General features: G+C 38.3%; 4 protein-coding genes and 1 pseudogene across 20 annotated transcripts; 1 reads left to right on the top strand and 4 right to left on the bottom strand.

The window, feature by feature from the left end:
* Positions 1-135: 135 nt before the first annotated feature.
* Positions 136-3,760, bottom strand: LOC121790253 (50S ribosomal protein L19-2, chloroplastic-like). The gene is made up of 5 exons (XM_042188517.1): positions 3,606-3,760; positions 3,237-3,521; positions 2,473-2,559; positions 2,244-2,377; positions 136-465 (listed from the first exon to the last, which is right to left on the bottom strand). The coding sequence occupies exons 1-5, from the start codon at positions 3,630-3,632 to the stop codon at positions 357-359; spliced, it is 642 nt and encodes a 213-aa protein (XP_042044451.1). The 5' UTR covers positions 3,633-3,760; the 3' UTR covers positions 136-356.
* Positions 3,761-5,848: 2,088 nt separating this feature from the next.
* Positions 5,849-10,839, top strand: LOC121790258. Of its 17 annotated transcripts, none has more exons than XR_006048245.1 (6): positions 5,849-5,960; positions 6,241-7,065; positions 7,199-7,923; positions 8,034-8,160; positions 8,263-9,480; positions 10,082-10,839. XR_006048245.1 is itself a non-coding variant. In XM_042188521.1 (4 exons), exons 3-4 carry the CDS (start codon positions 9,431-9,433, stop codon positions 10,641-10,643), a joined length of 612 nt encoding a protein of 203 aa, XP_042044455.1. In that variant the 5' UTR covers positions 5,849-5,960; positions 6,241-7,065; positions 7,199-9,430; the 3' UTR covers positions 10,644-10,839. The 17 variants fall into 17 exon arrangements, 2 of the variants coding, with proteins under 2 accessions (XP_042044455.1, XP_042044456.1); XR_006048244.1 differs by having other exon boundaries at positions 7,199-8,160; positions 8,263-8,377; positions 8,911-9,480; XR_006048243.1 differs by having other exon boundaries at positions 7,199-8,160; positions 8,263-8,377; positions 8,566-9,480.
* Positions 10,840-10,985: 146 nt separating this feature from the next.
* On the bottom strand, positions 10,986-16,272 carry LOC121790259 (annotated as a pseudogene).
* A 3,526-nt stretch (positions 16,273-19,798) lies between these two features.
* LOC121790255 (WD repeat domain-containing protein 83-like) lies at positions 19,799-22,418 on the bottom strand. The gene is made up of 8 exons (XM_042188519.1): positions 22,204-22,418; positions 21,995-22,097; positions 21,437-21,544; positions 21,188-21,297; positions 20,913-21,020; positions 20,788-20,833; positions 20,541-20,672; positions 19,799-20,151 (listed from the first exon to the last, which is right to left on the bottom strand). Exons 1-8 carry the CDS (start codon positions 22,410-22,412, stop codon positions 20,068-20,070), a joined length of 900 nt encoding a protein of 299 aa, XP_042044453.1. The 5' UTR covers positions 22,413-22,418; the 3' UTR covers positions 19,799-20,067.
* An 840-nt stretch (positions 22,419-23,258) lies between these two features.
* LOC121790260 lies at positions 23,259-24,369 on the bottom strand. Its single transcript, XM_042188524.1, has one exon. It carries the CDS (start codon positions 24,339-24,341, stop codon positions 23,259-23,261), a length of 1,083 nt encoding a protein of 360 aa, XP_042044458.1. The 5' UTR covers positions 24,342-24,369.
* Positions 24,370-24,861: the final 492 nt, after the last annotated feature.

Below are 24,861 nucleotides of genomic sequence, written 5' to 3'. Positions count from 1 at the left end.
CAGACCATAATATCATTCAGTAATGAAGCTAAAATCATTCAAATGGTGATCCGATTTGTGTGAGCTAATGGGGTTGAGGACCAATTCAAGTGGGCAGACATTAATTATGATAAGGAACAGAAAGGAGCCTATCTATGCTATTAATTGGTCCTGCCCATAAATTAAATTAAAGTTAAACAAAAACATCATTCATTTTTACAAAGGAATGCACATCCAACCAAAACTCAGAACCAGTTTTAACTGAAGCTAGCTCGTACACAAAAAACTACAGACTTACCCGAGAAGCTACATTCTTTGCTTTGTGGCTGTAGAGATACACGGAATACATGTTGGTGCTGATCAACAGATGCTCTTTTCTACTTGAAGGTGGAGAGCCTTGGAAGTTTGTCCCGCAAATAGTAGAGCCTCGCCCTCCTCACCTTCCGGTGCTTGAGTACTTTTATCTCTTTGATATTCGGTGAATATCTGTACAATACCATACATCACAAATCAACTTCTTTACGAATTGCTTTGAGATATAATGTAGCTATGCACAAGTCTAAAAATCAGCAGTTGCTCCAGCACAAAATGCAGGTCAATCTCAAATGAACATGTTTGCTAATCGAACCTATATAGTTTGATATCAGTAACAGCCAGTCAACAAATACAAGAATAATACTACCTTACACAGGTATAATCAATGCTGTAGTGACAAAACTAGACAAAAAATATTCCAATGCAAGAAAAGTCGAATATACTTTCCAATGAATTGGCATATGCTGACGGCAATTTATTTATAGAATGAAGTCCATGTTTGCAAAATGAGCATATGAAAAACACATAGTGAGGAGGCTCAGAAACCCTAATTCATGATCCATTCCACATCTCCAAGGTTCCGATATTCACTTTAGACCAATGCACAAGTCTCTCATCATACAGGAATGCTGATTATAACCAAACATACCTATCTAACCATTCTAATAGAGGTATAAAGGTAACTTAAACTGGATTGTAGTCCTTGTAGTTGTACCTACTAAGTAACACTCCCTTTCTTTAACCATTTTTACTGCTCCTTACATTCTCCTCTTCAATAGTAAAGATAATTACTTGAGTCTCTGATAAATCTCACAATTGTAAATCATATTCAGGGACAAGTCTATTTTTTCTCGCTACTTTTGTTATCCTCTTGCAAGACTTTATAGAAGTACTGAGATCAGAATCCTTTGGATCCCCAATATAGTGACTAATCTATTTGGAACAAAGTTTTTAAATTGATGAGGATTACCCAAAGAAAATCCTACTTAGTTAAATTTTATCAAGAGCAACAAATATTGAGTAGCACTTATTTCTAATAATTCTCAATGCAAATTTAAAAGTGGAAGAACCAATACTTACTCCCCAAATTGGAGCTACAGCAAGTTGGGAACATTAAAGCTGCACTCCACTATTCTTCTCACACCAAAAATTATTGTGTTTCACTTCAATTTATTACTAACACCGAAATTACTCTGAGAATTTTTAATTGAAGAGAAAACAAGCACAACATTCACCAGCATAACATATCACCTAATGACTCGTAACATACTTTAAATTCAGTTTAAACATGTTTTAACATTTAACTATACATTTCCTTCCAATTGGAGTTACATCTGTTGCTTCATCCTCACGAAAACAGTTTTGGGCTTTTATCCATGACAAGAAAAATCTAATGAGATGGACTTGGTATGACAAGATAATGTGACATTAACTAAAAACAAGGAGTTCATCTATCATATTTCTTAAACAAAACACAGTAAAGCATACAGGTGTACTCACAAGTCAGTCCTCGAGAGCTTGTGTTTTAAAGAGAAAATTGAGGTTTTTTTCAAGCTATCTATCAGATGGTGTAGTCAATGTTTTTTACTCATTAAATAAACAAAAGTAACAGGATATAGTAGAAAAAACCAGAGGCACTAGAGAAAAGAACAGAAATGATGACCCAGATAAAACCAAACTGAAGTTTCCATTGGCCAAAACCCAACTAAAGTTGAATTATTCAAGACATTTAGCATTAACAGAGAGGTCTGGATAATTCAAGAAGTTCAGAATTTATGATATTTTCTTGGTTTCCTAACGACCGTGTCACTGTTAAAAGTTTATATAGATCTCTGCAAACAAGTCTTGCTACACTAATTAGTTTATTCTCATACAAAAAGAAAAAAATCAGTAGATTAAAGCAAAAACATGATGATAAGTACTTTTGATCATGCTTGTAGACTACTTACACTGGGAACACAATCTCAACCCCAACACCAGCAACTATACGTCGAATGCGAATCGTTGTGTGGATGCCAGCATTTTGCTTCGATATAACTATGCCTTTGTATATAGACAATCTTCGTCTGTTTTCTGGAACTTCCTGTAAACAAATAGAAGTTCTTGCTTTCACACTGAAACTTGACAAAATTCGGCAGGTAACATTAGAGATAATTAAAAATTCCATGGAAAACTTACCAGCTTGATTTCAACGATATCTCCTGTACGAAGATCGGGGATAGGCCTTTCACTGTCTGACGCCTCAATTGCCTTTTTGTTTAGTATCTGGTTGTAACAAGAAAATGTGGAAGTCGTACACACCAATAAGTAAAGTCCTATTCTGCTTCTAAAATGTTCACAGGAAAGCAAAACTATTTGATACAAGAGCTGGGTAGAATATACTTAGAACGTTAACTAAGGAGTACTATAAAATGAGTCTACAGTTTAGTATTTCAAACAGTGCATCATTTATTGGATTCCAAAACAGTTTTCAGACCAATTGTGCTACACTAGTGCCAATTTTCTGAACCAATACAAAATACTACACAACTTTTACACTTCCACTGGTTATAGTTAGTTTGCAACAACAGAATTCGGAACAAAAATCGCATTTATGAAAGATTAGTGTAAAGTAGAATAAAAATTCATCAATTGCTTCATGTTAGGGCCTTTTCTATACCTTGGGCTTAATTGGCACGAAACTCTGCGCACTCTCCACAATGCCCCAATTTAACCTACCTAGTCTACTCATGGAGAAACTCTGCATACTCTCCACATGATATTGTAAATATTAAATGAGGATGCCATCTGTTCATGACTCAACCTAATCCAAAGTTTCCTTCACCTCCCACAATCAAAATTATTGAAAACCAGCAAAATTTGTACATAGTTTTTCTCTGGCTTTATCCGAGAATCAAAGTTAAATGAAGAATTAAGCAAGGCTGATGAATTGAGAAAAGTACCCCCATTATGTCGCCGAGCTTTATCCTAGGTTTGAAAGGCGGCTTCTCAACCTCAGCCTCTTCAGACTCCACAATATCCACATTTTCCTGGCTCTCTTCCACTACCGCTTCTGCTTCAGGATTGGCTTCAGCCCTCACCAAAAATGATAATTTTTTATCCTTCTGAGCGAAATTAAATCCAAAAGGCCGCGCCACAACCAATCCGGGGCGCCGCAAAGAGAGTGCTGAAAGCGCCAATTTCCTAGGCTGGCATTGCGCCGAACATCTGGGGACCGTGAACAACGTCTGCGCATGTATATATATGTACATTGAAAAAGTGTTTGTTATTGAATTTTGGAAGGCGATGAATGCAGAGAAGCGGAAATTTACCTGAGGAAGAAAGTTGGAGGACATCATTGGAGAGATTGATGCAGCGATTCGGAAATGAATCGATATCTGTTGAAGATGAGCTGAATATGTGTATGTATGTGGAGTGCATGCAGCCTTATCTGCTTAGGGATTGAAATTTTACAGTGGGCTGAAAAGTGAAATAAATTTTGAATTTGAGGTTTAATTAATTCTTTAGTTAGGGCATCCGCCGTGGTGCGGATGTCCCGGCGGAATTTCCACTGCCACATCATAAGGATTTCTCACTGCTCTGCCACGTCATAAGGACTTCTCACTGCTCTGCCACGTCATAAGAACTTCCCACTGCACAGTGGCGGAATTCCCGACGGAATTCACACATTAAAAAAATTCACAAATTCACAAATTAACCAATTTCCGGAAGTAAATAATTTACGGAATTAAAATTTCGACGCGAATAGGGAAAAAATTCCATTAAAAAAGGAAAAGTACATTTCACCAAATTAAAAAAAAATACATTTCAATAATTAAAAACTACATCAACGACGACCCCTACGCTGCCACACTTCTTCGATAATATCGCTCTGGAGTCGAACGTGAGCTTGTTTTTGGCACATGTCGGCAAATGCACGAACTCGATCGACCTCGTCATGGGGCATACTCATGCGTACATTGCTCGTGGCCACGCCGTTGCTTGGACTCGCAGCGTCGTCATCATCATTTGCCCAGTCGGTCAGTGCTAGGCCTTCATCTTCGACGATCATGTTGTGCATGATAATACATGCGTACATGATGTCGGTGATGCTGTCAACGTACCACAGTCGTGACAGACCCTTCACTGCCGCCCATCGAGCTTGGAGCACACCAAATGCCCACTCCACATCCTTGCGCGCTGCCTCCTGACGTTGCGCAAAGTATACCTTCTTCTCATCCGTTGGGCATCTGATTGTCTTCACAAAGATGGGCCACATCGGGTATATCCCATCCGCCAAATAATAGCTCATGTCGTGCTGGTTGCCGTTGGCGACGAAGTTGACGGCCGGACCGACGCCCATGCACTTGTCATTGAAAAGGGGTTCAACGGGCGACAACTGGAGGACGTGCATGTCGTTGTTCGCCCCGGCTACTCCAAAATAGGCGTGCCAAATCCACAACCGGTAGTCAACTACCGCTTCAAGGATCATCGTAGGACTCTTGGCCTTGAAACCGGTAGTGTACATCCCTTTCCAGGCAGCGGGGCAGTTCTTCCATTCCCAGTGCATACAATCTATGCTGCCCAGCATCCCCGGGAAGCCGTGCTGAGACCCGTGCATATCCAGCAGAGCCTGACAATCTTCGGGGGTAGGTTTCCGAAGATACCTATCCCCGAATATCTTCCTCACGCCCTGACAAAAATACTTCAGGCAATCGCGGGCTATCGACTCTCCGATGTGGAGGTACTCATCGAACATGTCCGCCGCACCTCCGTACGCCAACTGCCTGATTGCGGCAGTGCACTTCTGGATCGGCGTGTGGCCGGGTTTACCCGCTGCATCCTCCCGCACTCTGAAATACCCGTATCGACGCTCCAAAGCGCCAACGATACGCATAAACAGCGCCCGATGCATCCTAAACCGTCGCCGGAATAGGTTCTCCCCAAACCGTGGCTCCGGCGCAAAGTAGTCATCGTACAACCGACGGTGGGCCGCGAGATGGTCGCGGGATACTATAGTGCGACGATGGATGGGTCGAGGCACCGCCGGCGCTAAGGCCGCTTGTTCCTCTCTCCCCGCGGCCTCCCGCATATGTGCCCAAATCCGAGCCATAGGGTCTTCGTGATGGCCACTACCACTACCACTGCAACTACCAGCCATTACTATTATATAAAAGAAATTTAGAGAGAGAGAAATTTGTTAAAACAAGTGGTGCGAATAAAGTGAAATTCAACGAGCAGTATATATAGACATTACAAAAAAATAATAATAAATAAATCGGAATTCCGCGGGAGTCGACGCAATGGCGGACGTCCCTGCGGAATTCCGCGGAAGGCCGCGGACCTGCGACGTCCTCAGCTCAATTCCGTATCCGTGCCATTCGTGCCTAATGGCGGACTTCCGCCACGGAATTCCAGCACATTCGTGGGAATTCCGGGGCGAAGTCCGCCATTGCGGATGCTCTTAGGAGAATTAAGTTTAAATTGATTTGTTTAGCCAATTATTTAGATTCCAAAACTTTAAATTCTGATTGGTTGGACACACCACGTGCATTGTGTTACATTGAATATCATTTCCCACAAAACGATGATCTCTTAGAAAGGAAAAGGAAAAAACACCCGGAGCAGCTGACACTACTGAATTCGAGGATTGATGCACAAGCTAATCTCAGAAAGAGCATGGAGATGTAGGCTTCTATAATCTCTTTGTTTATGTTATATACTCACTATGCATAAGGCTTTTTACATGCTTCATTGTATTGTTTACTGATTTCTTAGAAGTGATGAACCAAATTTCATTTCATTTCCGTGTCTGCCTACTTCTTGATAAGTTATTTTGTCAACATAAAATATGTTGTTTTGTGGCATAGATCATTTTTATGCCGTGTCATTATTGTGTGCACATGTTCGCTAGTTAGGTATTGCAACTTGAGAATATACATGAATGACTTTTTTGTCTGGTTATAGGGATGACCTCGTTTTTAACTCTTTGGATCCTGGGATACCTGAACTCCGTCAAAATGTGAAACCATATAGTAATAAACAGCCTGGTTCCTATACAAAATGTAGGTGAGCATTTTCTCCAAGATCAAACAACAGGATGTGTTTTCTGCCTCATGTAATGTTCACTGTTAAAAATTCTTCCTTTTCGTTTCTCATCTTTTTTGGGGTGGTTTTCTATTGTTGTTGTTGATGAGCTTGTGATACAGGAAGAGATAAAACCATACAAGAAACTTTTTGCCACTCCGAAAAGTTGTTTGGTGTGTTAAACTCAAATGACCAAAAACAGGGAAGGGTTCTAGTTGCAAAGCTGTATCAGACTTGTGAAATGGATTTTCATTCGCTGTTTGGTTACCTGAACTCCCCTATAAATGGCTCAAACATGGCCGCATCCGATCTTTGCTGTATAGTTTCTCTTTCTACTGCGTCCCAGAAAAGTAAAGTAATAAATAAAAAATTGATATGTCTCAGGTGTTAATGCTCTTTTTTACTTTCTTTGATTTCTTTAGTGTATGTCCCAGGGTAAATGTCACGGTGGAGGAATCCATCTCTAGAAATGCTGAATCTGGTACAAATAGATGTGGTGCGGAGGAAGAAGGTTTAAGCTTTGCAAATATAGCAGAGATGTTGAAGCAGGGCCCAATTCCATCTGCACTCAAATCGTAGAATGATAAAACCTCTGGTTTTAGTGGGTCTGCTAATCATAGTTGTGTAGCATTTGTGTCTGCAGTCTGTCAAATGTCCTTACTTGAACATTTGTGCGCAATTGCTACTAAAAGCAATGATGAACTAGTAAGACACGAGGCACTTTCAGTCATGATTCTGATTCTTATGAGACATAATGCCTATTTGGAGAGAGACAAGTTGCTCGGTACAATCATTTTGTTGTTTATATGATATTCTGAATAGAGGCCTCTGGAAACAGGTTTACTGGGGAATTAGTGGTTCATACTTTATCTCAATCATTGAGGAAGGAAGCTGGATTCTCTGTACAAGACCAAGCAGTTCATGCTCTTTATTTGCTATGTAATTGTGAGTTTCTATATACTGTTTTGGCTGAATAGAAAATTGTGACCGGGTAAATAAATTTGATTTTCTAAACAGAGAATTTCTTTGTAGTTTCTTTGAGCATTCTGTGTTTATTTTATGTATTGCAAAGGATTTTCTGGACTTAATAGTTAATACTACTCTTCACATAATTATGACTCAAGATATCGCCAAACCTATATACTTATTCACACATGTAGTACTTTATATAGGAGATATTTATGAATCCTACTCATCTCTGAAGCACTATATTCATTTGGTTTATTTGTCTCAATGTACAACTCCTGGAATCAGAGCTTGTATTGGTAAATTGTTTCTCTTGCGGTGTTTTTATAGGCCCAAAAGTTGTAGCTATGATCTCTTCTTGCTTAAAAGAGGATGGAGACCTGACATACACTAATAATATTAAGGGGCAAGTATTAAGTGTGGAATGAGATCTTAATTGGCTTGGCACATTGTGTAGCTTGCTGTGGGAGTGCTACTGCTGAAGTAAGCCTGATTTTTGAGAAATATACAATTCTAAAGCTGCACGATAAGAAACTAAATTATTGGATATGCCGCTGCTCACCTGTTATCGTCTGACCAGTCATTTGACTCCACTTGGTTTGTGCTTTTGCTCTCCTTGCTGCATGTGGTTTGGATTTATCAGAGTAATACAGTTTGGTCTCCTGGCCTGTACTTTTAATGGATCTTAAATTCTGATTAACTTTCAGGAACTGAAGCTTTGAAGAAATGCTATATCTTGTCTAGCTTTCCTAGGCTCGTCTGGATTTGAAATTTTGCTAAATCATAGACTCCCAAAGGGCTCCAATTGTTTTAGTTGTTAATTCCTTTTGTCAGGTCTCAGTTGTTGCATATTAATCCTAGTATTGACCTGCACATGTTGTTACTGAAGTAACCATTGTTGCGCTTGAAATCCAATTATACTTGGTTTACTTACAGGAACAGTGCCGGTTATGTTTATTTGAGGTTTGAAAGTGTGGAAGCTGCATCACAGGCTCAACAGGCAATGCACAAGAGATGGTTTGCTTGCAGATTGATTTCGGCCATATTCTTGGTAGTTTTCTGCAACGAATTACCGTCTTTCTCCTTGAATGTGTGATTATATATGCTGCTCCACTACTGTGATCTTAGTGACAGTAGTTTTCTGGGGTTTATTTTTGGAATATGATTCTTAATGTGCACTCTGATATTATAATGTTGTTATTGGCCTAATTGTTAAGGTTCTTGTAATTTTTGATGCAGCAACCTTATGAATACGATGCCAAATTCAAAGGTGCTCCCTGATCAAGTATACTGGTGAAATTGCGACTTGTGTTTAACTTACCAAAACATGCATTTAGCTTAGCTGAAGTTCTTAACATGTTTTTTCTGCCTTGGAGATTGATGAGTTGTAAGACAAACAATTCTCTGTCGTGGCAGGAAGTTAGTAGTTCATCAGAATGACTGTCTGTTGTTGCTATGCTGCTTCACTAATGTGATCTTAGTGACAGTAATTTTCTGGGGTGTATTTTTCGAATATGGTTCTTAATGATATTACAATGTTGTTATTGGTCTAATTGTTATGGTTGTTGTAATTTTTTGATGCAGCACAGCAACCTGATCAAGTCTACTGGTGAAATTGCGACTTGTGTTTCACGTCCGGGTCCCCATCCTCGAACAACACCATGTTGAATTTGATTATGCTAGGCTTAGTTCTAAGCGTTCCAGATGATGATTGCCGTTACAGTTGTAATGTGTATTATGAATTGAGTCACCATTGTTTGTTTTGTGAAGGCAGCAGCTTCTACTACTAATTCCGTTGTTCAGCTGGATTTTGCTACAAATTTTGTTTCATTAGATTAAGAAATTATTGAGGATCTGTTTATATGAAAGTTTATTTTATACTGGGTACTAAATAAAGTACTAGTAATGTTGAATTAATATTAAGTACTACTCAAATGTGTTTGAACACTATTTAGAGCATGGAATAAAGTGGGGGCCCACTAACTCATGCAGGAGTCTCATGTTCGATTTCCTAAAATACTAAGCTACTAAAATTGGTAGTCTACACTGCAAGAATATATCTCATGTTCAGAGATTGGAGAGAGAGAGAGATTTCAGAAGTCAAATGCTTTCATCTTCCTCTATGCATCCGAGTTCTTCATCAGCCGAAACCGAGTGAGTCTTTATTTTGATTATTACATAAAAATATAGCTAGTGATCACTGTATCTATCTTACGTAGGAGTAATTTGTGGTATTATGTATGTTCCACTCTTTTAAAAAAAAAATAACACTAGCTACATCTTTAATTTATGAGATTACTGTATGTATCTTACCGAAGGAGTAATTTGTGGTATTATGTATGTTTAATCGTCGAATTACACTTAAAAAAAGAAAAAATAACACTAGCTACATCTTTAATTTAAGAGATTACTTTATTTTGTTACTGGAGGAGTAGAATAGGAGTTTTGTGGTATTATGTATGTTTAATCTTCGAACCGCTCCTTTTTAAAAAAAAAACAGTAGCTACATCTTTAATTTAAGAGATTACTGCATGTATCTTACCGCAGGAGTAATTTGTGGTATTATGTATGTTTAATCTTCGAATCACTCCCTTTTTAAAAAAAATAACACTACATCTTTTAACTCTAAGAGATTACTGTATCTATAGGAGTAATTTGTGGTATTATGTATGTATAATCTTCGAATCACACTTTTTTTTAAGTAACACTGCATCTTTGGTTTAAGAGATTACTGTATCTAACCATTCTCCTCCAGCTTCATGGCAAGCTCGGAGGAGACAAGGTTGAACATACCTGAGATCACGGAGGAGCAGGAAGAAAAGGAGGAGGGGCTGGAAAATCTGATAGACGAGGCTGACACTGAGGTCAGCAAGAGATTGGTCGATATTTTTCTTCTCATGTCCACCATCGTTGCAGGTTCTTGCTATGCTGCCATGCTCACCCTCAGCAGCGACAACTTTGGCAGCCTAAGTGATCTTACTACATTGGCGTACCTTTTCTTTGTCTTCTGGAACCTCGTGGGCGTGTTTTGTGCGATCCTGACTGTAGTTAGCATCATATGGTCGTATTTTTTTGAGAAGAGGTCAGCCAAACGTGCCTTGGAGACTTGGGCAAAATTTTTCACGGGTGCCATGATGTCTATGACTGCCGCTCTCACCAGTGGAGCTGTGGTAGTGGTTAAGAAATCCGAGACGATCCGAGCAGGTGTGCTTATTCTTGGATTGTTTTTCACCGTCATGGTGTATCGTTTGGGGATTCCTCTGGTGGTGAACGCTAGATGGCGTCAGATAATGGGTGGTCGTGCCCGCGATCGTTGATAACGGCTGCCTTGGTGATCGAGGGGATGATTGTATTTCTTCACTTCGAATATGAAAATGCTTCATCTCCATAACTGTTGCATTCCTTTTGCTCTGAAACAGGGATTTTAGTGAATGTGTGTATAAGATATTGCGATTTAGGTTTAATCTATGACCTTTCTGGAATTTGCAGTCATTTGACATAATCCCAAATTTATATGCGGTAAAGCTTCTAAGCTTGCATTTCTAAACTATGTAGACTTGTAATAGTTGTGATTTTATAGTTCTGATATATTGGTGTGCTTGAGATGATGGCTACATTTTGGTGTCTGATGGAGAGGATGACCATGGAATATGTAAAAGTATAAGTTAGTTCTTGTTTTTGTTGAATTGATATTAAAACATGAACTTTGGGGGAGAGTGAGGATGGGTTTGAAATTACATTCAGTCATATGCAACAATATCAACATAGAACTTCAAATATATACACTACAATTACTCTAAATTAGAATCACATATAAGAACAATCAACAAAAAACAATGCTGGCATAGTTGCTGATCTGCAAGTTAAGATATAACTTATAAGGGATATATGAAAAGCAATTCGTATAAATATGATTGTAACAAAAGAAGAATAGGGAGTATATTCTATATCATCACATACCTCAGGCACAATAAATTTCCCGGTAAGAAGGCCGATGGCGGGTAATGTATAGTACACGATCAATGGAATAGAAGTCCATGGATATACAACAGAGTTTATGTAGGAAAGCCGTTCCAATCAGTTCAAGCCACCTCCATAACCATACCAGATTGGGCAGTGTTTGCTCAGGAAAATCTCGACTGGCCCAAGAGCCCATCACAGAACCTGGTGGAGACGATCAGAGAGGTTAATGGGAGCTGATCCCTTGAATGCTGGCCTCTTAGGCTTGCAGTAAACTGAGCGCCAGCCACGGCAGTGCATCTTGAACCCTGTGAGTATATCTTCTGTGACAGAGCCATAAATCCATCCAACCTGGTTTAGCATGTTGACATTTAGACGGTCATTTGAAAACATGTCACAGTAAACACAAAAGTTAGAAACTAAACGACTCACCTCCTTTCCCATTCTGTCTTGTCTTCATAACCGCAGCTTATAACATGAATGGCCTCTTTCAAGAGTGATGTCGAACTAACTCCCTCTAGAACGCCACCATCTTCTGATAGCGTTGAAGCTACAAATACTGGCGGCTGCCCAAACTTCTTCTCGAGTGTCTCTTGGGAGATAGGAGGCATACTTGCTATATTTGGCTCTGTTGCAAAGATATACCAACTAGTAAGAAATTTATATGAAAGATGCACATGATAAATTTTTTTACCTTTGATCCTTTGTTCAATGGTTTCAAGAGCATGTATCTGCTTGGAGGCATCTCTCTGCTTCGTCTTCTTTTTCTTGTCTTTCTTCGATTTTCCTCCATTTTTCTTTCTAGAAGCACAACACAAACAACACCACTTTGGCCAGCAGTTACAAGTCTTGCTTGGTGGCTTCTTCTTTGTTGGAGCATCGCATCCATAAAGAGCTTGTCTTCTGAACGCACACCCCGTTCCAACATACATAGGTCCTTGCAAACCATCCAAACCCTTCATATTGAGTGGAAGATGTCATAATTGCTGGATGATGACAAGAGCAATAAAACCAGAAAAATGGAAAAATGAGCTACACTTACATCGAAGAACACAACATTACGGTTAGAGTATCTATCATGGCGATCCATTCCATCAAACCTCTGGGAAAACTGCACATAGCCTACTTTCTTTTCTGAAGTGGGATCCATCATAAAACACATAGCTTCTCTCAGTGTCTTGCTGTTGTTTATGTAGTGATCACAGTCGACGTTCAGAAGATAAGGAGCATTTGACAGGACAGCCGAAACCCGGACCTGGACATTTTACAAACAACAGAATTCAATAAAGTGAAAGGGGAGAAATACTATAAATTAAAAAAATACTCCCTCTATCCCAAAAATATAGTCCACTTCGCATTTTCGGACATAGTAAGTTAATGCCTTTTATGTACTTGAAAAGGTAAAATGAATAGGAATAGTGAACTGTGCTTCTGGGACGAAGTCAGTAATATACAGTTGATATTTACCAGAGCATTCATGGCCCCGGCTTTCTTATGGTGCTCAAAGCCAGGTCTCTTTTCACGGGAAACATACACCAAACTAGGCAGCTCATTCCCCTCGACATCACGAAGGCCATCATGACTGAGGAACACCTGTTAACATGGTAAAACATAACTAAGAATATTCGATGATTCCAAGTTGGTTCGATATTCATGTGACATGTGCTTGATTACCGTAAACTGATACTCCCAACTCAAGGTTTGTGTCACGAACCTGGATCATACCGGGATGGTCTCTGACGTTGTTTCCTGGCTAAGGTGTTCCATCCTGCATTGTCCAGCCATCCTCAGGGACCTTTTCTGCCATGGCTACTAAACGGTTGATCTGAACTTTGAACTCGTCATATTCTCTCTGGTACAAAACAAACAAATACATGAAAAATTTAGAAAAAGTTTAGGCCTTGATGACCTCTTCTCGATCTCTTTCTTTGTGTTCATGAGCATGGATATGATATGAGTATGTTCACGTGTGACTACAAACCTTCATTGCACGCCTTTGCTTCACAAATGCAGGATGCACTTTGTTTTTCAGATAGTTCATCTTCTGTGAAAAGTACCATTCAGGAGCTCGAGGTTCAATGCTGAACTTCTTACAGAAAGGAACCCACTTATGAGCAAATTCAGATGCCTCGGAAAGTGCTTCAAATGTAAGCATTGCTGCACCATCATCTGAAACATGGCAAGAGACTTTGTCGACTGGATAATCCACTGCAAGAATGGAGAGAACTGTGTTTGCTGTTATCAGAGGAGGCTCTTTCATGGGATCGACGGTGCTCACAAAGATGTCTACGCTTGCTAACTCTGAGGATTTTCCTCCTTCAAAGTCTCTTTCATACCTGAAAAAAAATGAAGCCAAATAAGTCATCCACCATCAAGCAGTCGAAAACCAGAAACTGTGATTACTGCAAGTAACTTAAGACAGTTGATAGTCTGAAGATTAAATCACAATTCAGCTGCTCAAATATCTAAACTGAAATGATGTCTTGACTCTTGAGAGGCAGACACATGTACCTAAGAGAAAGCCGATCAAGGTATGTTTCTCGCTCAACTGGGCACCATTTTGGGAACTGATCGAGTATCCACGACACAGCGAACCATATTTCACAAATAACCAATGTAATCCACAAGCCATACGCATTGTGGACAGGATGGAGAATCCTATAGTGGAAAAAGAAGCCAAGAACCACCAGACGGAGTATAATTATCAATCTGTATGGACTTATCTTGCTTGAAGATATGGGTAATTTCCTCGACAGCGGCTGCCTCCCTTCATCCATCCTAGAAAAACATTACGAAGTAACAAACAAGCCACAAGTCCAAACAGAAAATATTAGTGCAATGAAAAAATATGTCAGGAGTCATGAGAATTTGATCCGTTTAGTGAATGAGAAGTAGTTATATGATATCGGTTAAGGTTGATTCTCTATGATAAAACATTGCCATTACTCTGGTAAGAAGACCATACTCACATAGGCAAATCAGAATTCATTTCACTGATATCTAAATCACCGTTGCCATTACTCTGCTGATGATTGATCACTTCAAGTTTGTCATTTTGTCTTCTCTTCCATTCCTCCATCCGATCTCTCCATGCAACACTTCCATACCCATATAAGGCAATGTCTTTTTCGGGAACCATAGATCTAGGCACGATGATAGCTTGCTGGTCACCGTGAATCTCAGCATCCTAGAGAAATCAGAATCCCAGATCACCAAAAAGCCAAAACATTACACACACACACACAGAGGAGTGATGATTCTTTGACTACCTCTGTAGTATATGTCAAAAGAGGGATCTCGAACTCTTGAGAAGATGAGGCTGTGGCTGATCCAGTTGAACCAGCAGGAACAGAGGGTACGACACCCAACTTTTTGTTTAAAGCCTGGGGCATCAGGATTTCCATAATCAAACTCGTGCTCTAAATCATCCGTCTCATATTCTTCCTCATCACCTTCCACTCTCGGACTACCTGTAGCATAAACAGACCAGAGATTGTGGTTTCATCCAAGCAGAAACATATCAAGGAGTTCACCATCTACGGCTTTTACTATCAGTAAAACAGATAAAGTTTAGTCGTTAGACTAACCTTTGATACGCTTGTATCTGGTTTTGCACTGAGGACAAGCCTGACTCCCCTCCTTTCTCTCATATTCATAACAAGTTCAACATACAGGGAAAGCACATTCGTTGCATGCAACAAAGAGTTCCTCGTCTACAGTTATCTCCACTTCATCTCCGCAAATTTGGCATGTTTCTCCACTCAATTCTTGAACAGACTTGATCTAAGGAATCACAAAAGATAACCATGAGAAGTCTCATTGTGGTTAGATTCTTAATCACTTGCTATGGAAGAAGACACTAAGTTTCAAGTTCTGCAATGTAATTGTTGTGCTTTACAGACAATAAATTAACTAAGAGAAGCATCTTTTTCGGCTTCTCTAATCTGAGTATGAGACTAAAGAACTTGATAATAACTTTAAACTGTATTCAGTTAACTTTTTTAGTTCCATAGAAAAAATGTAGAAGGTACTAATAATAAGTTCACACAAAATGACAGAAAATCAAAATTCAGTTATCAACACATAAGAATCCCGACAAAAGAATCATGATAAATTATCAAGCTACTAGAATGAAATAATGAAGTCATACATTTTTCAGGGAGATTTGGAAGAAAGAATAATTTATTTACTGAAATGGAAATAAAAATGAATATTGATTTCATCACAATTGGTCAGGGGTATGTATACATTTTTAATTAAACATTGTAAACCACGTTAACTCTTCCCAGAAAACCAAAAATCAACAAATACAGTAACATACAGTGTACTAGCCGTAATTCAACAAATTCTAACATTTGTTTTGGAGAAACTATAAATACAGATAAAAGTAGAATGGGCTGAATCTAAGAAGCAGTTGATAAATAAGCCAGCAATTACCTATACACATAATTTGGGACTCCTATCCACACATGATGAACACTAAATTGCAAACTATCTATGGAACTTGAAATCACACATTATCTACCTTTTAACATTAATATGCATTTCAAGAAATGCTAAACAAATCTCACGTGAGCATACGCAACTTCTAGAGTTCTACCACTAACCCAAATAAAACAGAGAGCAATAAATGTTGGCCAATAAAAATCTTACTCTTCCAATTTCATCAGCATTGATGAGAACAAACTCATTTCTGTTGTGAGAACCAGCCACAAGCCTCCCTCCAGTATTCATCACTTCCACCAATATAAAAATCTCAACTTTTTTTTTAATTAGCACAAAAAAACACCTACGTCAGCCCTCAATCTCCGAAAGCTTAAATTTTTAATTGCTCGAGTCCAAGAAAAATAAAACAGAAGGAATGAACTTGCAAATGTACTTCACTGGCAATAAAACAAGTGAGATTTTACACTCAGAGAAGTAAGCAGAAAACAAAGAATGGAGGTCCTAGTTTGTGGTGTTTTGAGTAAAATGGGAGAGGAAAATGGCAGCTCATGCGCCAAAAAGGTTGAGTCTTGGACTATAATACAATTAATTTAGGAAGAGTGACGGTTAAATAGCAAGAGGTGGTTAGATAAAAGGGATGAAAACGATGGGAAATGAATAAAATAGGGTGGAAAGTCGAAGTAAACCAAAAGGTGGCTAATGTGTTTCTTGAAAATGCAAACAAAGATGCATCATTCTTTACAACCTAACTCTCTGCAGTGTCTTCAATAGAGAGAGAAGTTGTGCACAAAGGATTAATATTATGTGAGAAAATTTAAATGGATGATGGAGTAATTCATAATGGTATGTCTGAAATGTTTAGTTTCCCACTCAGGTAATGGTCATTAATATTATAAAAAGATTGTGTATGATGTATACAAATATATGTACTACATATGTATGTTTATATATAAAGATAGAGGAGGGAGAAATTGCAGAAGATATAGTGGGAATTTGGGGTTTGGAACAGCACAAAATTTGTTGTTTTCCTCTGTCATTTCTCTACTGAGAGTAGTATTGTTATAAATTCCTAGTGTGATACGCTAGGTTTTCCGTGAATCTAGTTTTGCTTTTCAGATGTGACAAATTTTTTTTCTAATTTTTCTCGGTTCTTTTTTTGTTTTTCGTTATGTCCGTACGAGTATTTTCCATTTTTTTGAATTTTCATTTTTTGAATACAATTGAATTTAGTTTGCATATGAGTTTAATAATCATACGAATTTTTAATTTAATGAATTCAGTTGATTTAAAAGCCTAATAAATTTAACTATTCGCAAATGAATTTATTAAGATACATGACCCGTATGTTTAACTTTTTTTTATTACCCCTATTAGTTTGAAGCGACGAACATTATCTAATAGTGTCGCATAGTTGATTTTAATTTGAAAATATTTGCCAATTGTTGTTTATCACAGAAGCACTAGACACTAGTCCAAAAAAAATCACACATGTACAAACAGATACAAATCCAAATTTGAGCACTATATTGGTGGATGCACTTTATCAATTGATTGTAATATTATGCTCCATATTTCCACTAAAATAATGTCGTCACTACTTTCATTCAGTACTATAATTTTCTAGTTAGGTTATACTACTAAGTTCATTCTCATCTTGTATAATATAACACTATACACACGTCCAATATTTTATTACAACATTAGCATGCGCTAACCTAATTGGCCCTGGTTACGGTTTATTTAAATTATAATTATAATTATGAATGATTAGCATATCACTAAGTCCGTAGTAACCTTAATTAGGAATTAACTACATAGGAATTAACCTAATCTTAAGTTGCTAACTTGCTAACTCATCGATGCAATGTATTTAAAATGTCAACACAATAATATTGAAATGTCAAAACTTAAGTTAATATTTTAATACAATATGTTGACATTGATATTTAAATGTTAATGTGATCGTGTTATATTTTTAATACACTACGTTCATGAGTTAGCAAGTTAACAATTTAAGAAAAAGTTAGCATTTTAACGCACTCTAATGTATCATTTATTTGCTGAAACATGCAAGTTTAAATATTTTTTGTTTTATTTTTTGAATAAGAGAATTGAAGAATAATTGTACTCTAGTAATTTAACTTCTCTCTTTGTACCAAAAACCATGGATTCCCTTTCAAAATAACTTCAATTTAAGTGTTAATAAGGTAAACTTTTGAGTATTTATTTTGATTTTTTGTTAGTTGTATCTAATCCCATTCTATTGAAAGTTAAACTAAATGAACGTAAATATAATTAAGAGTGGACTACATGAAAAGTCCCTAACTTTTCCGTTTGTGACTCTTACAAGCTCCTAACAAAAAAAATATCGTCAGACGATCCTAACCTTAAACATAATCACATATCTTGTTTTCGGACCAAAAATACCCAAATACCTTGAAGGGCATTTCAGTCAAAGTACCCGCAACCTGCAGACCTACCATGCACACACCTACACTGATTTGCAGACCTTACCCAGACTTTTTGTCAAATCATATTTCATATTTCCCTTGCTATATTTCAAGGGTTTTTTCTTCAATTTATCTCTCTTTTTCATAAACTGGAATAGTAGCAATTAAAAGATATTTAGTCTATTCAACAAAATATTAAAGGAGTACTTTTATGTTTAAATTGATTTGGAGAATTAACCATAGTATAAATATTGTTTCGTCTGCATCATAAATATTGGATTTGGATAAATAATCATTTAATTAAATATTGTGTCAACATCTTTTCATTTTTTTTCGATATACTATGATGAAAGAATATTGTGTACTAATAATTTATATTTAAGGTTCATTGATGATTTTATATTTAAAATAGGAGAACTTAGTTTTAAAATGACGTATTTTTTTTTATTTCTTTGAAAAAGTAATAATTAAATTAAATTTAATTTTAGGCAGTTTTAGAAGTTTTATAAATTTAATCCATCCAAAATAAAAATTATGCCGCAATTATTCAGGAACATGTGTGAACAGTAGATGTTGTGCAGCATGCAGGCCGCCACTGTCAGCATTCTTACTGAGATGACCAGAATGCCCTTTTAGGACTTAAGGGCATTTTAGTCAGAAAAAACAAGCTATGTGATTATGTTTAAGGTTAGAATCGTCTGACGATTTTTTTTGTTAAGGACCTGTAATGTCACAAACGGAAAAGTTATGGACTTTTGAGTTAGTTCACTATGTAATTAAAACGTGAATTCTAACTACACACCTAAAACATTAAGGGAGCGTGTAAAAGAAGATTCAAATCTTGTATGATTCACACACTTTTTTCTCTCTAATTTTTGCTTTTAATCGATTAACCACCACTAGAAAATATTTGGTGTGATCGTTAACTTTTGAGGGCAATGCGACATCTGTCCAAGTATTTACCAATTGTTGTATGAAATTTGAGTTGCAAAAGTTAAGTCTATTGCACTCCACAAAAGGGAAAATAATCGAATTATTGCCAAATCACACGTACTACTATGTTAGTGGCTTTATTATCTTCTTTTGTTTTTGGTTTTTACTTGGCAAGAAAGTAAAGTGTGAATTAAAATCTCGAGCTATATAACAATGTTTTTTCTTTAAACTACTCCAACCAACAACTTCTATTACAAGCAAAACGTATGGTAATTATGGGAAAATGACTTTAAATGGGAGCAACTATATTTAAAAATGTTAAAATAGGGTTACGTGTGAGAAATAATCAAACAAGTCGGTCTTAAATATTATACTAATATTATGTTTGTAAAAGACGTGTTATTGTAATTATAACCACTTTTAACTGTAATGTTCTTTTTGTATTCAATTCGTTTTCTTTGTAAAATGCTACAATTCCTTTCCATGCAACTACTCAGTCGTGCATAATATTTTAGAAATCCTTTTAAGCTGGAAACTGATGCTAAATTTAATGGAAATCTTTGTTTTTTCATACTGGAATTTTAGAAAAAACACATTATGAAGCGGTAGGTAAAAGAAATGCTCATATCACAATTTAAAATGAAATTTATATCTAAGTTGACCATGCCTAATTTTTGTTTCGAAGGTCCTATAAAATGAAATAAGATAGAATCAATTCACATAAAAATTTCATAGAAACCACAAGTTTTTTTTGGTTGCATTAGCTTCGATTTTACATTTACATATGACGAAGGAAATCAGAAAAATAAAAACTCTCTTTATCGATCAAACTTGGCATTTCTTCACTAGGGATTGGGTGAAACTTTCAGCAATCGCAACCAGTAAGTCGAGACCAAATAACAAGGAAACGGCAAATTGACGTTCCTCATTGCCTCCTACTACTCCCCATCTTTCAGGCTTTCCAAACTCGAATCGAGCCATCAACAGAGGCACTAATCATGCAATCGTCTTTTGGGTGATAACTCACGCTAGTTACCTGTCGGGCCAAAAATGATCAAGCAAAATAAAACAATAACTACCAACAAGCAAAAACAAAGATAGACAGTAGAATAAATGAGGGGAGCCGAGATTAGGAAATATGTTGAGTGATCTCACAACAGAGTGTCTGCAGCATACAAAAATTATATGGCTTATACACATACACAGAGATTAAGTCAAGTATCAAGTAAAAACATTGGAAATTATATCTATGTGAAACAAATAGAGGGTCGGTCATTGAACCAAAAACTAGTTTAGATCATCTTGAAATTTTACAATTTGTTCACAATCTTCATACTTATTTGACTAGTAAACCAAACATCAAAGAACTTGCATTGGCACATGAATGAAAACACAGTAAGATGAAGCATGAAATAACAACTTTACCACTGATGAATGAGCTCGGAAACTGGACACCACTTGTGCATCTACAAGATCCCAAAAGTAAATATAACCATCTTCTGAGCCACCAGCTACATGAGCGTCTGAGTTTGTTAGGCAGCTGTCCATCTTGAATGACTGGCGAAGATACAACAATACTCAGCTACGTTAAATCAAGCTTATGGCCTTCATATGTTGTTGGTGGTATTGTAAAAAATCACAAGAAATATGTCATAAAGCTTTAACAGAAAACCTTGCAAGTATGGCCTTTATATTCTTGCAACGATTCACCAGTTGATCTGTCACAGAGGAATCTATTTGAGAAACAACATTTAAGACCCGAAGCATTTACATAAGTGTGACCTCAGCAGCATTTACCTGTCCAAAAGCCTTAAAGTCGAATCAAGACAATTGGCTAATACACAGTTTCCATCATTTGAGAGGGAAATACAGTTCACGGGGTGCCCAAGATCATCGGATATTTCTCTGTTTACATACATGAATAGGTCACAATTTAGATAGCAAACAATCATAGATCAAAAGGATCCTGAATAAGCAATGAGCTACGCATTTGAGGGGCTGGGGAGGAGAAAATGAACACACACACACACACACTCATAAGAAGTGTTATCATCATTTTACAAGACACATACCTACCAATTCGAATATCAAATGTTCTAACAGTCCCATCAACACTTCCAGCAATTATCTCAGTTTTTGTTAAACAAACAGACATGACGCTGTCTGCAAAGCTATCAATAATCTGCAATATTTGTTTGGTCAAAATTAACGATCTGGAAATTTAAAACACAAATAGCAGGAAGTTTAAGCACACGGAAAATTATTAACGTAATGAAATCAGAGGTAGCTGGTATCATCTTTTATAAAACAAAACAACGAACCTGAATAGGCTCAGTACTCTGAGATCGACAATCCCAAGCACGCAATGAACGGTCATAACCAGCTGAGACAACCACTGATGCATATTCATTGAACTTCACAGCATTCACCTGGTAACAAGGTAGAGGAATGTCAACTAAATAATTCCATTTTTCAAATCAATCCATCCCCATGTCCATATTTATTTTACGAATGAAGAATTTGAAATGCATCACTCCCATTTTACCGTCCTTTTGAAACACACACACATACAGTCTTATCAACTCCTCCAGCTACTATTGTGACCAACGATATTCCTCAATTGCTACAATATAATTGTGAATGATCATTGAAGACACATTGTGAAGAAGAAGGATTTGTTACGAATTACAATCTCGGCATTTCACCAGAAGAAACTCCAAAAAGTAGATTTTACGAAGTTTATTTACCTACTACTAATGCAGGGAAGAAAATGCGATATAGAAGACACCTCCACTTGCACATTTCATTTCAAACCCTAATTCTCAGAATAAATTCATAAAACCAAATCAACCGCCAACGATGCTATAGATTAAACTGACCTCACTATCATGCCCGCGAAATTTCCGAATAACACGACCAGTCGCCACATCCCAGTAGAACACTTGCCGATCGCCTCCGCACGAGGTGAGCTTCGAATTATCCCTGTTTCAAGCAAAATCAAAATTTCAAAACACCCACACGGAGCATGAAAAAGGTAGCAAAACAAATCCAGCAAAAACGCCAACATCAACTGGTATAAGTTCCGTACCCTGTGACATGGACATCGCGGACTTCACGGCCGTGCGATTTGTAGGTCTTGATGTGCAATCCACGGTGGGGATTCCAAAGGCGTATGGTGCGGTCTTTGCCACAGCTAAGGACATACTCGCCGTTAGAGTTGAATCGCGCCGCCAGCACGGCCCCTTCGTGCCCCCGGAGCACGTTCGCCTCCTTCCTCGGTAGATTCTCCGATCCCATTGCTAAGCTTCCTAATTTTGGCCTGTTTACACCGAGAGAGATTAGAGAGAAGAAAGGGTTTGGGCTTTGTCTATTGGGCCTTGGTTACATAATCTTGGGCCCTTACACTTACTCGGCCCATTACTTATTCATTAATTGGAGTACTTTAGTTAAACTGAATACTACAAAAAATTGATTAATGAATCGTGTGAATTTGCATAATAAATTCATATATATAATCAGTTACTAGAAGAAAACCGCAGTGTCCCTTGGCTATCTATCTCTCATTCTCAAATCCAACTATATAACTCCGTTGGCAACAACTTTCTACACACTACTAATATACGATACGATGGCATATGCATATTCCACGTTGAAGTTCGTCTCCGTAGCTCTCCTTGTTTGTTAGTCGACGGGCCGAATGCTAGAGGAACAAGCTGTTGGAAGTCTATGTTTCACCTCCAGTCTTGCACCACGGAAGTTGTCATGACGTATCTCGGGCCAGGCTGTTGCAAGGCCATAAGAAAATGATGAGCTCTCTTGGTTATTCCACTCAACAAGGAGACATTCTTCGTGGCTACTAAATTATATCCTTTACTTTCACCAATAAAATCCTACTTTACACCCTTCTTAGTTAATTTGTTTTCATATCTCAATATATGTTTCCTCCTAAGCACAAATGAGCTATCAATTTATGTGCAACTCATGTTGCTCTATATGTTTTTCTTTAACTCAAGCGTTAATGCTATTCTATTTTTTCTTTCGTTTAACAATCTACATAAGTAAATTGTAGGTCAGTCCGAAATTAATTTGTGATACAAGACTAAAAATGGAAAGAGGATGCAACATTTTAGATGAACATAGTGATCAATATCCTAAAAAATTCACACTCAGCAGCATTTTGAAAGGAAGAGAAACACTAAATATTTGTAAATCCAAGAAATCACACATTGACCCCAAGATATCTGGATTATTCCAATACAGCCCATGCAGTTTACAGATCACGGAGCTCCTTACGCCTCCGGGGCGGCGCCGCCCCTTCCGCAGCCTTTTCCCCGGCGTCTTCTTGCCCAGCCTCTTCATCTTCTCCATCTGCTCCTGCGAGATCGTTGGCGTCGCAGCCCATTCCCGCGACGCCGCTGCCGGCACACCATTCCGGTCAGTCTCCGGCACCGGAATATTCCCAGCCCCCGCCGGAGCCGGCGCATCAGCTTTCTGAATCCCCTTCGCCGGAATAATCCCAATAAAAGTAGACGCCGGCGGAGCCGGAGCCTTCGCCTTCCGAATCCCCCTCGCCGGTCCCGGAGTCGGAGAATTGGGCATATCTGCCCGAATATCCGATTCATTCGACGGCGGGGTAGGAATTGGGTGGAACGCCGGCGCCGGAGATCCGATCGGCGGGAAATGCCCGGAGCCGTATTCGAGATCGCGGCTCATGTTGAGTCCGGTGAGGAGGATTCCTTCGATTCCGTGGACCGCGATTCTGGAGCCGAGGAAGAGGTCCGGGTAGGCGATCCGGACGCCGTTGACGATGAGGCCGACGGAGGCGCGGTCGCTGTCGGCGTCGACGTCGCGGAATTTTCCGATCAAAACGGCGTAGTCGGGGAGGAGGGTGTCGAGGAAGGGGGCGGAGAGGTTCTTGAGGCCGGCGAATGTGTGGCGGCTGGAGATGACGTGGTAGCGGAGGGTGCTGACGTAGAAGGAGGCGTCGGCGGCCATGTCGAGGGCGTAGAGGAGCTCGTCTCGGGGGGCGAAGAGGGTGAAGTTGGAGACGGCGGAGAGGAGCTCGTATTTGAGATCGGATGTGGCGATGCCGTTGGTGAAGAGGGTGTAGCCGTAGCTGCGGATTGATTGAAGCATGTCGTCGAATTCGCGGGTTCTGGTGGGGGAATTGGCGGCGGAGGAGAGGAGGAGGAGGAAGAGGATGGCGGAGGAGAAGAGAAACGCCATGGCAGTTTGTGGAGAGAGAAGCGGTTGAGATTTCAGTCGTAGTTTGGGAATTTTGGCGCTTTCTAAATACTACTTTTTTTAGTTTGAATGGTGATTAATTGGGCTTTTTATTTTATAATTGGGCCTTTATCTCTCAAAATATTTTGATCTTTTCGTTCTAGTTGAGATTATAATTTTATATCAATTATTTGATTCTACTTGACAAACTATTTGAAAATGAATTAGAATTATTATAACTTTAATTCAGTTACGAGGTACAACACAATTAAAAATTCATAGTACTAAACACACACACCCTATCAAATTTAATTCATATTGTTTTCCTAGTTCGTTCGTCTTCTCAACATTAAGCCAAGTTAAAATTTTAGTAGATCATAGTCGTCACTACGGGTATACTACTTCCTTATGTCAAAAGATGGATGTTCATTATAATTACACCTAATATCATGGCTGAATGATGGTGTAGATTTATTGGTATGTTAATATAACTATGGTTGTTGGGCTAACTTATTGCCTGCTT

The sequence above is a fragment of the Salvia splendens genome, unplaced genomic scaffold (assembly GCF_004379255.2).
Source record: "Salvia splendens isolate huo1 unplaced genomic scaffold, SspV2 ctg455, whole genome shotgun sequence".
Lineage (NCBI taxonomy): Eukaryota > Viridiplantae > Streptophyta > Magnoliopsida > Lamiales > Lamiaceae > Salvia > Salvia splendens.
Note: the sequence above shows the minus strand (reverse complement) of the source record. Positions and strands in the feature narration are given on the sequence as shown.

Bases quoted from the DNA above. Each gene is read 5' to 3' on its own strand.
- LOC121790260 (XM_042188524.1), bottom strand. From the start codon at position 24,341: ATGGCGTTTCTCTTCTCCTCCGCCATCCTCTTCCTCCTCCTCCTCTCC.
- LOC121790253 (XM_042188517.1), bottom strand. From the start codon at position 3,632: ATGATGTCCTCCAACTTTCTTCCTCAG. The intron at 3,522-3,605 runs GTAAATTTCCGC...ATACATGCGCAG, and splicing joins CCTCCAACTTTCTTCCTCAG to ACGTTGTTCACGGTCCCCAG. The intron at 466-2,243 runs GTAAGTAGTCTA...GGTATTGTACAG, and splicing joins GTTGAGATTGTGTTCCCAGT to ATATTCACCGAATATCAAAG.
- LOC121790255 (XM_042188519.1), bottom strand. From the start codon at position 22,412: ATGGGATCGGAGAATCTACCGAGGAAGGAGGCGAACGTGCTCCGGGGG. The intron at 21,545-21,994 runs GTCAGTTTAATC...CCTTGTTACCAG, and splicing joins TTCGCGGGCATGATAGTGAG to GTGAATGCTGTGAAGTTCAA. The intron at 20,834-20,912 runs GTAAATGCTGCT...CCTCTGTGACAG, and splicing joins ACTTTAAGGCTTTTGGACAG to ATCAACTGGTGAATCGTTGC.
- LOC121790258 (XM_042188521.1), top strand. From the start codon at position 9,431: ATGCTTTCATCTTCCTCTATGCATCCGAGTTCTTCATCAGCCGAAACC. The intron at 9,481-10,081 runs GTGAGTCTTTAT...ATTCTCCTCCAG, and splicing joins TCTTCATCAGCCGAAACCGA to CTTCATGGCAAGCTCGGAGG.